At 37.5% G+C, this 11,928-nt stretch overlaps 1 protein-coding gene and 1 pseudogene across 1 annotated transcript in view; both read right to left on the bottom strand.

Moving 5' to 3' along the window:
- Positions 1–11,928, bottom strand: part of ASIC5 (acid-sensing (proton-gated) ion channel family member 5) — a 77,641-nt gene that overhangs the window by 23,492 nt on the left and 42,221 nt on the right. The window contains exons 5-6 of the mRNA XM_006884491.1: positions 10,926–11,075; positions 566–713 (exon numbers count right to left, since the gene is read on the bottom strand). Of these exons, the coding sequence (XP_006884553.1) occupies positions 566–713; positions 10,926–11,075 (298 nt within the window). The remainder of the gene's footprint in view (positions 1–565; positions 714–10,925; positions 11,076–11,928) is intronic.
- On the bottom strand, positions 6,138–7,794 carry LOC102844031 (annotated as a pseudogene).

Genomic DNA, 11,928 nt, shown 5'->3' with positions numbered 1-11,928 from the left:
CTATTTCAGAAGTGGATGGCCAATCCTTCTTCCTAGTCTGTCTTAATCTGAATGTTCAGATTTAGAAAAGTATCAAACAGACCACCATTTTGTAGAAAGAGTGAAAGGTATATCCCTTATTGTGGAGTTAACCATTAGTGTCAGTGTTGTCCCTGCCTTTGGCACTTGTGTCTTTACTCACTTATTTCCCTGCTCCACCATCCACCAGGATACCCATCCACTTCTACCCACTCCCTTCACATCTATCTCCCGACACTTATACAGATGATCTAATTTTTATTCCAAATTGAGAAATTTTGATTCGCTGGGCTTTTTTTTTTTTAATTTCTGGAAGTGACAAATTTCAGACTTCATAATTGAATATTAACAAATTGTCACTGATAACATGATTTTCTGTTCCAGAAATTTCTGATATTATCTGTAACTTGAAGTTGTATTAGGCAAATAAGTACTTTTCCAGCTTATAATTGTGTCTTAATGGAGTATAACATAAATGTATGTTGATTTCCTATATTTTGATCAGAGTAAATGAAAATGAATAAAAATGAACATATTCTATATTTACCAGGCAGCAGGAAAGGCAAGCATCCACATTGCTCTTCTATGTGTCGTGCTTTGCATTCCTTCAAACAACCAGATGTGCTGTAGCTACAAAAATTCTGCAACTTGATGTTAGGATTGCATTCTCCCCAAGGATATTCCTGGTGAACTGTCTTAAGATAATATCAATGAAATATCTGGATAAAGATCTGAACAATTAATCCATTTCCACCCCAAGAGAAAAACGAAAGACTTCTGCTCAATTTTGCTTTTCTATCTTAGTTCCTTGATTACTTTTTATAGTTGACCAACTCATAAATTGAAGAGAAAGGGCCACAAATACCATTAATAGTGAAAAGGTGGAATATATAAGGTATCAATCTAGAAAAATTGGAAGTCATCAAGAATTAAATGGAACCCATAAAGATCAATATCCTAGGCATTAGTGAGCTGAGGTGGACTTGTATTGGCCATTTAGAATCAGAATATGATTCACTACAACGGGAGTGAGAAATTGAAGTGGAATGATGTCCCATTTACCTTAAAAAAAGAACATTCAAAATACATTCTGGAGTACAATCCTCTGAGTGATAACGTACTGTACATAAGCACACAAGAAAAACCTGTTAATACAACTCTTTATATATATATGTATATATATATATATATGTGTGTGTGTGTATATATATATATATACCATTAAAGCAAAGATAGAGAAATTGAGGATTTTTACTGATTTTTGCAGTATGAAATTGATTGAATATGCATTAAAAATGTATATCTAGTAATTGATGTCTTGAATGAAAAGTTAGAAACAAAGAAGAAGGACATGTCATTGGAAAATTGTAATTGGTGATAGAAATGATACTTACTGGAGAACAAATGACAGAAAGTTTGCACAGGAAAGGATTTATTCAATGAAAATAACTTTTTAAACATATAAGAGGAAAACTATACACATGGACTTCACCTAATCAAGAATCATATTGACTACATCGAAGAAAGAGATGATGGATAAGCTCAATATGAGAAGTCAAAACCAGGCTGGCAGAAAACTGTGAAATAGGCCATCAGTTACTCATGTACCAGTTTAAACTGAAGCTGAAAAAAATGAAAATAAATTCTCAAAAACCAGAATACAACCTTCAACCTATCCCAACTGATTTTGAAAAGCTTCTCAAGAACAGACTTGATGCTTTGGACACTAATGGCTGAAGATCAGATGGATTGCAGGACGATGTTAAGAATATCACCAATGAAGAAAGAAAAGGTAATCGAAAAGACAGGGGGGGAAACAACGGACAAAACAGGTATCAGTAGATTCCCTGAAATTTACACCAGCATATAGAGAAGTAAAAACAAAAGGGAAGAACAGTAAAGATACAAGGAAGCTGGAAAAAAAAAAACAAAAGGGAAGAAATGTTATAGTAAAATAGCTGAACTTTCACTGGAACATAGAGATGCCAAAACAAAGAAAAGAAATACTGAACCAAAGATTTCAAAGGGCAAATAGAGAAGCAAAACTAACACCTTTAATAAAATGTACAAAGATTTGGAGTTAGAAAATAAAAAAGAATGAACACATGCAGTATTTTTAAACTGTAAGTACTGAAGAACAAACTCAACTTTCGAGATGTAGTAACTGAAAGATTTTTATGAAAATATTGAATGCAGAAAGAATATGAAGAAAATGAAAAGAATCTTAAGAATTGGTGAATGACACATGATCAAGAGTCAATGATAACAAAAGAAGATGTTCAAGATTAATTGAAAGGCACTGACAAAACATAAGATCTTAAGAATCACTAGACTGCTCCAAGCGATTTGGAAGACAACTGTCCAACTAACTCACTGGAAGATATTTATATTTGTTCCCATGCAAAAAAAAAAGTATGATGCAAAAATATGAATGTGGAAAATACCAAACAATATTATTAATATAACATGCAAAATTTTGCTCATGATTTTGAAAAGCCACTGTGTAGTACATTGAAAGCTACTGTTGGAAAATTTATCCTGTATTCAGAAGATGACATAGAGCAAGAGATATCATTGCTGTTGTCAGATGGATCTTGGTTGAAAACAGAGATTAATAAAAAAAAAAGTTTAGTTATGTTTTGTTGACTGAAAAAAGGCGTGTGAATATGAGGCCCAAAATGAATTATGGATAACATTGAAAAGAATGAAATCATTGAACACTTAATCATGTTCATATGAAATGTATACATAGACCAAGACACAATTGTTTGAACAAAATGAGAGGATACTGACTGACTTTATAGAATCTTTGGCAGCCTAATTCCCAGGGAGTTTTGTTGTTAGTCCAAAAGTGGTGCCTCTCTACTGATTTGAATCTATCAGTGGCTCCATGGCTGAAAGATGAGCAATCTTCTCTCAGATGATTTATAGCCTCCACAACCTGTTGGGAAATGAGCTATGAGTAAGCTCCAACTCAAGGGCAATGAGTTTGAGAGTGCGTATGGTTTTAAACTAGGGCTGTATCCTTTCTCCATACCTATTCAACCTGTATACTGAGCAAATCATTCGAGAAGCTGAACCATATGAAGAAGAACATGACATCAAGTTTGGAGGAAAATTCATCAACAGTTAATGTTACACAGATGACACCACTTTGCTTGCAGAGAGTTTAGGTTTAGTATTTACTGAAAAAGATGAAAGGCTGCAGCTTTCAATATGGATTCATTCTTAAACCTCAGGAAAATATAAATCTTCACAACTGATGGTATACAATCTACACCGTGGTAGAAAAAGTCAAAAAATCTAAAGATATGTTGTATTTTGTAAATCTGTTGTTGAGAACCTCTTTAAAATGGGGAAATGACAACCTCTTCAACATATGATGCTGGTAAAATTGGACTTCCACCTGCAAAAAGCTGAAACAGGATCCACATCTCACACCATAGATAAAAATCAACTCAAAGTGGATCAGAGACCTGGGAGTAAAGCCTCAAATCAGAAAGTTCATAAGAGACAAACCAGGATCAAGCTTAGAAGGCCTAGTCTACAGTATAAAGACTGTCAAATACAGCCAGAAATAACACAATCTGAAGAGGATACAATTGATGAATGAGACTTTTTAAAGAAGTTCTTATATATAAATTGCATCAATTTATATGAGTTAAATGTGAAGAACACCACAGATTTAAAACCAAGTACAGAGTGCCTGATTCTTTTTTTTTTTTCAATTCTACAAATACCTAACATCCCAAAATAACATGTAAACAAATCTCTATGCTTCCCAAGGTCTTCTTTCCCATTCTCTACAATGAACTAAAGGGTATCAGTTCTAATAGATGACTTTTTATGTAAGTTATGGTTTCATTTATTACTTTGACTGTATTACTAATATAGCAAAGAGGGAAGATTTTCAACTACTGTATTTATTTAAAACAAATTGACAGGTTAAAGCACCTGTTTTCAGAAAAGACAGCAGCATTTCGTAATATATTTAAAGTAAGATTTGGTCTAAGCCCATAATACCTTCCTGAACAACCATGCAACTAAACACTCTTAAGAGATGTTGCATAAGGGAGGACAGACAATGGGAAGCAATTTACACCTTTCCCTGGCTAACAGAAATAAAGTAAAGCGTATCCAGGTCTTTCTGACTGAATGGCTGTCATGTTTCATACACTCGGCTCTATAAAACTAGAGCCATTATAGATATATACTTATTACTTTTTAATAAAGTCTTGCTTGCTTCAAAATTTAAGGATGAACTTTTTCCTGATCAGTCACTTCAAGGAAACAATAAATAAAGTAGAAAAATGAACTGTTTGCCTATTTCTGTGAAAGAACGAAAAACATTTATACTTTGAGAGGTTCAGAAAATTCACTGTACAGAATCAACAGCTTATATACATTGTTGTTGTTGTTGTTATGTGCCGTCGAGTCATTTGCGACTCATAGCAACCCTATGTATAACAGCCCTAAACCCTGCTCTATCCTGTGCCAATCTCATTGCCTCTGACAGACCCATCCAGATTACCCCAGTCACTGAATCAATCCACCTCATTGAGGGTCTTCCCCTCCTGAGCTGTCCCTCTACTCTACCCAGCAAGACCTGTCTCTCCTTGCAACATGTCCAAAGTATGTCAGATGAAGCCCCAGATTCCTTGCCTCCAAGGAGTAGCCTGGTTTAACCCTCTCTAGGATAAATCTGTTTGTTTTCTTGGCAGTCCATGGTACATTCAATACTCTTCTCCAGCACCGCAGCTCAAAGGCGTCAATTCTCCTTCCGTCCTCCCTAGTCATTGTCCAGCTCTCTGATGGATAACAAGTAATTGGAAAGACCATGGCCTGTATCAGGCTCACCTTTGTCTCCAAAGAGACACGGTTTCTCTTGAGTACTTGAGAGGTCCCTAACAGCAGATTTTCCCATCGTGATACGTTTTTTGATTTCCTAGCTGCTGGTGCCAAAAGTGTTGACTGTGGAGCCGAGCAAACTGAAGCTGTGAACAATCTCAATCTCTTTGCCATCCATCCTGATGCTACTAATTTGTCCAGCGGCGAGAATCTTTGTCTTCTTGACATTGAGCCTCAGACCATATTGAAGGCTGCAGTCCTTGACCCTCTGCAGTAAGTGCATGAGGTCCTCCTCAGTTTCAGCGAGCAAGGTTGTGTCATCTGCATAACGCAGACTGTTGATAGATCTTCCACCAATCCTGATGCCACAATTCTCCTCATAGAGCCCAGCCTCTCAGACAATCTGCTCTGCATACAGGTTGAAACGGTATAGAGATAGGACACATCCCTGGCGCACACCTTTCCCAATTTTGAACCATTCAGTGTTGCCCTGCTCTGTTCTGATGACTGCCTCCTGGTCCAAGTATAGGTTCCGCATTAGCACGATTAAATGTTCTGGGATTTCCATTCTTCTCAGAGTCAGCCACAGTTTGTTATGATCCACGCAGTCAAATGCCTTTGCATAATCAATGAAACACAGATAGACATTCTTCTGGTACTCTCTGCTTTCAGCCAAGATCCATCTAACATTGGCTACAATATCCCTAGTACCACGACCCCTTCTAAACCCAGCCTGGACTTCTGGCAGTTCTCTGCTAATGTACTGTTCCAGTCGTTTTTGGATAATCTTCAGTAGAATCTTGCTTGCATGTGAAATCAATGCTATTGTTTTGTAGTTTCCACACTCAGTTGGGTCACCCTTCTTTGGAATGGGAACAAATATAGATCTCTTCCAGTCAGTTGGCCAAGTGGTTGTTCTCCAGATTTCTTGGCACAACTTGGTGAGCACATCCAGGGCAGCATCTGGTAGCTGAAATATGTCAATTGGTATACCATCTATTCCTGGGGCCTTATTTTTTGCTATTTCTTTCAAAGCAGCTTGAACTTCTTCTTTCCTCACCATAGGCTCTTGCTCAAATATTATTTCATTAAATTCTTCTGTATCTGCCAATTCCTTTCTATACAATGACTCTGTATATTCCTTCCATCTTCTTTTGATACCTCCTGGATCATTTAACATTCTGCCCAAAGCATCCTTGATTGTAGCAACTCGAGGTTTGAATTTGTTCTTCAGCTCCTTGAGCTTAAGAAATGCTGAATGAGTTCGGCCCTTACTGGCACAAATAATGGAAATGAACAAGTTTCCACCTAAAGCTGCATTCATATGCAATTTGTGGACCACCTTTAGTCACAGATGACTTCCCATTCTGAGGGTCTTTAAAGGCTGTTGTTCTCGTATTATGATCGACAAAGTATCGAACACCTTCTCTTGTGTATCTGATTTCCCAGCCTTCTGGCAGGGGTTCTTCATTCTGTGGGCCTTGAGTTCTTGGGTCTTCCCACTGGGTTGTTTTTGTATTATGATCCACAAAGTAAACCCTGTCCGTTGAATCTACCCTTTTCCCCCCAACCTCGTGACAAAGGCCCATATGGTTCATTTTCCGCAGCTAACATAGAAACCGAATAGAGGTATTGTTGGTTGAACTGTTGCATAGCTCCCTGCAATTGTTTCCACTGCAACTGCCGCTGTTCAAAGTTACAGACAGACTCCATGGTCGGCCGCTGCCATGATGTTGTTCTAGTGTTATGATACGTATAATAAACTCTTTCAGGATCATCAACTCTCCTCTCCCAACCTGGAGGTAAAGGCTGTGGTGGCTCCCACGTGGCCGTTCGGGTGTTATGATCCACATAATAGGTTCTACCATGAGGATCTTTTCTCTGCTCCCACCCTGAGGGTAGACTTTCTGTGTTGGTGTTTCCAGACTGTTGCTGTAAAGGTTCCTCAGAGCCATCAGACTGCTTCAAAAGCAGAACCATTTCCACTTCCAGAAGTAGAGGTCACAGGGTCTAAGGTACTTCTAGCTTCAGATTCCAATGCTGCACTTGTAGAAGGAATATACATTCATTATTTTCTGAGGAAGTTGGTATTTCTTGAACTAACGGGTCTTCAACAGTAGTACTAGTGCAATCTGAAGACATAGTGGTTTCTTCAGACACTATTGCAGTCCTCACGGTGCATTGATCATACATTGGTGCAGATGAGGATGATTCTCCATTAACACTGCCATTGGCAGGCTCAGATGCAAGTGGCTTTGGAGCTTGTGTGTTTTGGAGTCTGGCAGCAACCTGAGATGGAGATAAAGGTGTGTCTTCTCCATTAACTACCTATGAACAGCAGGAATTCTGGGCTAGAGTTTCAGCAGGTACATGATCATCTATTCCATTAGTACCTTCAACAGCCGACCTGGTAGTTGTCCTTGCTGAAGACTCTTAATTTTCATGTAAGGCATCACCATTTTGCTGTATTTCTGCTGTTGGTTAGGTTTTCTGGTTCAACCACCAATCCGTCAAGCACAACTGTTAATTCTCCAGTCTGCACAATACCATTCTTGTTTTCCAAGGATAGTTTTAATTGTTCTTTTACTCTTTCCAGCTTTCTATGTGTACTAAGAGAGCTTGTTTCAAATCCACAGTTGCTCTTCCAAACATAGCATCTACTTTTAAAGTATGGTGACTCCACACTCGGAATTCCATGGTAGTCTGTGGGGTTACATTTATAGTTAGCCATTCGTCCCATTTTGGATTTGAAGAACTGCTAGATTTTGCTGTTTTCTTAATTTCTCCATCTACAGCTACTTCTGTATATATTGCTATTCCAAACCAGTTCTTTTTCCTTTTTAGTTTGGCACTAGAAACAATTATCTGTAACTGTAACCTTCCACTGTGGTTATTACTAGTATCAGACCTTGGTGAAGCAGTGGCCATGTCCCAAAAGTCTGCTTAAACTATGTACCAAGAGTTGTGCCAGACCTGGGAATATAAAGATGAGTAAGACGCGAATCCTTCTTCCAAGCAGCTCATAGTCCAGTGAAGAGACAAACCCGGCTCCCAAGATTGCCCTCTTGCAGCAGGCGGGGCAGCGGCAGGAGCCACCCAGGTGTCACCCGCAGCCTAGGCCTCCTGCAGCCACTGGGAACCCTCCTGCTGAGCTCACCAACACCCGACCCTCCCCCCACCCCCACCCCTGACTTTCTAAAGATTAAATCCTTGTGTGCATCAAAAACTTTTCCCAACAGGGTGAAAAGAAAACCTACCAACTAGGAATAAATATTTGGCAATACCATCTCAGATAAGAGTCTCATAAGGAAAATTTACAGAATACTACTAGGCCTTACAAGAAAAAGACTGATAACCCAATTACAAAATGGGCAAAAAATATGGAATTTTCACAAAGGAAGATATTAGAACACATGGAGAAAAAATGCTTAGCAAATCAAAACCATGATGAGCTATCATCTCACTTCAGTAGCAGTGGCAAAGTTTTACAGGAAAGCAAGTAATAAATGTTGGAGAGGATAGTGATGAGAACTCTTCTACATTGTTGGTAGGATTGTACAATGGTATCACCACTTTGGAAGGTAGTTTGGTACTTATTCAAAAAGCTGAACATAGAAATTACATATGACCCAGCTATGCCACTGCTTGGAATATACTCTAAGAAAATATAAACTGAGGCACAAATGGAGACTTATACACCAATATTCATAGTAGCATTATTCACCACTGCAAGAATATGGAAACAGCCAAATGCCCAACCACAATCAAATGCATTGAGAAATTATGGAACACAATAGAATACTATGCAGCACACAGGAGCAATGATTTTGTAAATTACTAACTAACATACAAAAGACTGGAGAGCATTATGCTGAGTGAACTAACTTGGTCCCACAAGGACAAGTACTGTATAAAACAGTTATTGTAGAATGAGTGTGAGGATCCAAAGCGGGGAGGAGGGTGGAAGCAGAGGATGAGTAAGACTGGGAAGATTAATCACAGGGTCACACAGTTTGATTGGGGGGTGAGGGAAATGGGAAGAATGTGGTGTGGAAAACAATGTATTTGAATTTTGTAAATAAACTAGTATTTAAAAAATATAAAATAGAACACATATAAATGATTGTATGAAACACAATTTAATGAAAGATTATATAAAATAATGAATATAAATGAAACATACTTGTTATATGAAAATCAATACAAATATTTTTTAAAAAGAAATTAAAAGGGAAAAAATATAAAAAAATAAAGTGCTAAAAACCAAAACCATCAGTTTAAGGCCCAAGGTGCTTCTGACCCAAACCATGGTTTTCAATTCTTTCTGCTTCTTAAAGTTGGACAATGAAAAAGGAAAACCAAAGAACAAATGCCTTTGGACTATTGTATTATTGAAATAAATGGAACATTCTATGTACAGTCAGTGAACAAATAAATCTGTCTTGGTAGGAAGTGCTACCAGGATGCTTTTTAGAGGAAAGGGTAGAGAAACATTGTCTTACATATTTGGGACATGTTGTCAAGAGTAGCCAGTTCTTGAAAAAAAGATACCATGCTTGGAGAAGTAGAACCTTACAGGAGGAGAGGCAGACATTCAACAAAATAGATAGACACAATGACTGCAACAATAGTCTTAGTCGTGAAGATCTTGATGATGGTGCAGGTTAGGGCAAGGTTCATAGGGTGGCTACCATTCTAATTTACCTAACAGCAACAATATGGATGAAAGATGGTAGAAATTCAGGAAGCAATTTAAGGACATTGGCTGGCAAAAGGACCTGTTAGACCAGTGTGATTCCACAGTCCCTACTTTTTTAAATTTTATTTTTCTCTATCCCAGGAAATACAACTGAGACAACCCACAGTTCTCCTCTATATAATGACAGTTGTAATTTCTACTGAAATTTAAAATGTCCATAGACTTGGTAGGCTTCTTGGATTTCGACTATATTGCATATGTGAAATCAATCTTCTAATCAGAGTGTATTTAGGTAAAAGAAAATAACCTGAAATTTAGAATCTCCAGTGGTGTTCTAAATTTGCTTTGTCATTGCTAGTCCCTAACTCACAGTGAGCCTGATGCACAAAGAGATTATATCACTATGATCCTTAGTGTTTTCACTACCTGATTTTTAGAAGGAGATTGCAAGGGCTTTCTTTCTAGTCTATCTTAGTCTGGATGCTCCTCTATGCCTCACAGCAACATGTTGTTGTTGATTGCCATCAAGTCAAGCACGACTCATAGTGACTCCATGAACAAAAGACCTAGTGACTTTCTAGAACTATCATCGTTTCTCCAAGTTCGTAGAGTTTCCAGAGGCATCTGGTTTTAGGAAGAGGATACCACTCCTGCTTCCAAACCTGTTTTACAACTGAGAGCTCCAACTACCACTGTCCACATTGGGAAACCGTTATGGTATTTGACACCCCAATAGCACAAGGTTCAGCGTCACAGCAAACCCAGATTACCTCAGTATAGCAAAGTGGCAAAGTGTGATGTACAAAGTAGAAGAATGTTCCTCCAAAATAAAATATAATAACACCAGTCTCACTTAGCCATGGTTAAGTGGCCTCAGGTCGAATATGACTCATAGAGACCCTAAGAACAAAAGACCTGACGCTGTTCTATATTTAACATTATTTCTTCATGTTGATAGAGTATATGGAGTTTATATAGTTTCCAGAGGTATCTATCTGGTTTAAGAAGTGGATGCCACTCCTGCTTCCAAACCTTAATCAATCGGGAAGCTCCTCCAAACATTGTCCAAAATGTGTAACCATTATATTTGACACAACTAAGGCACAGTGTCCAGCATCACAGAAACTCCAAGTCATTCAGTACAGCAAATAGACAAACTGCTGTACTACTTAAAGAATGTTAATGTTAACATTAATAAATTAACTAATTCATAAATTTCCCTCAGGCCCTATGGAATTTTAAAGATACACTTAATAAATGCTCATTCCCTCTGCCCTTCGGTCTTTGTTGGCTAAAACAGGCAAGCAAAGGTCACACATCACCAAAATTCTCTCAGAATCTACGGCTTGTGAATATTTACCTTCACTTGGCTGATAGTCACCCATGAGTGTGTTCCCACAGGTGAAGAAAGACCTAAACCATCAAACTGTGGCACCTTCTTTGGTGAATGGATAACAAAGATGATCCCTGCATCAACAAAGCCAAGGGATGGGTCATCGGTGAATTCCTCCTGCAACCAAAAAAAGGCATTGCTTTACACATTGTAAATAGATTATATCAATTCCACATACATTGATTATTCAACATTAGACTTTCATTGTTTTTCATATAAACATTATGAAAATAAAATCCCCAACATTATTTCATAGATCACTTTTCACCCTAGATTGATATGATGAATGTCATGATTGTTAATCATCTTCTTCTTCTTGACTCTTTATTTTATTACCTTTTACTTATAACCTGAGCTGTTAGCTTCATTGTTTTCGAAAATAATTTGTCTCTATTTCTCTTTAGCAGCAAAATTTCTGACTCTATTTAAAATAAATCTTTCTTTGTCAAAATCATTATCAAGTTCTTTTCCCCGTAATACTGAAAACCGTATTTTTTTAGCACCAAAACTCTCTTCTTATAGATCTGTCAGATGAAGAAGTTTAACATTAAAATTTTGGAGACTTTCTTGTTATTTTTAAATTCAGGCTACAAAAAGAAAGAATGCTAGCTTTTCTTGTGAATGAGTCAACTATCCAAGATACTGAATTTAGTCAATCCACTTTATATTCTAATTGTAACTCAGGAACTTATGTATATTGGGTAATTGTAGTCTATTTCTTTCAAGTAATTCTAAATAAATTTCTCAGTACTATTAATTTACAAAGTAATTCATTGAGCAGGAAGATTTTTATTTCCTTTTTAAAGTATCTGTAAACTTGTTGTTGTTGTTGTTGTTTTTGTTATTTGCCATTGAGTCGCTTGCGACTTACAGTGACCCTATGTACAAGAGCTCTAAATGCTATTCTATCCTGTGCCAACCTAGCCATCTCAAATGCACTTATTCCCAATGCTCCAGTCACAGAATCGAT

This window comes from Elephantulus edwardii, unplaced genomic scaffold, assembly GCF_000299155.1.
Source record: "Elephantulus edwardii isolate Elephantulus edwardi_28Jun2011 unplaced genomic scaffold, EleEdw1.0 scaffold00034, whole genome shotgun sequence".
Taxonomy (NCBI): Eukaryota; Metazoa; Chordata; class Mammalia; order Macroscelidea; family Macroscelididae; genus Elephantulus; species Elephantulus edwardii.
This window is presented reverse-complemented; position numbering and strand designations above follow the sequence as displayed.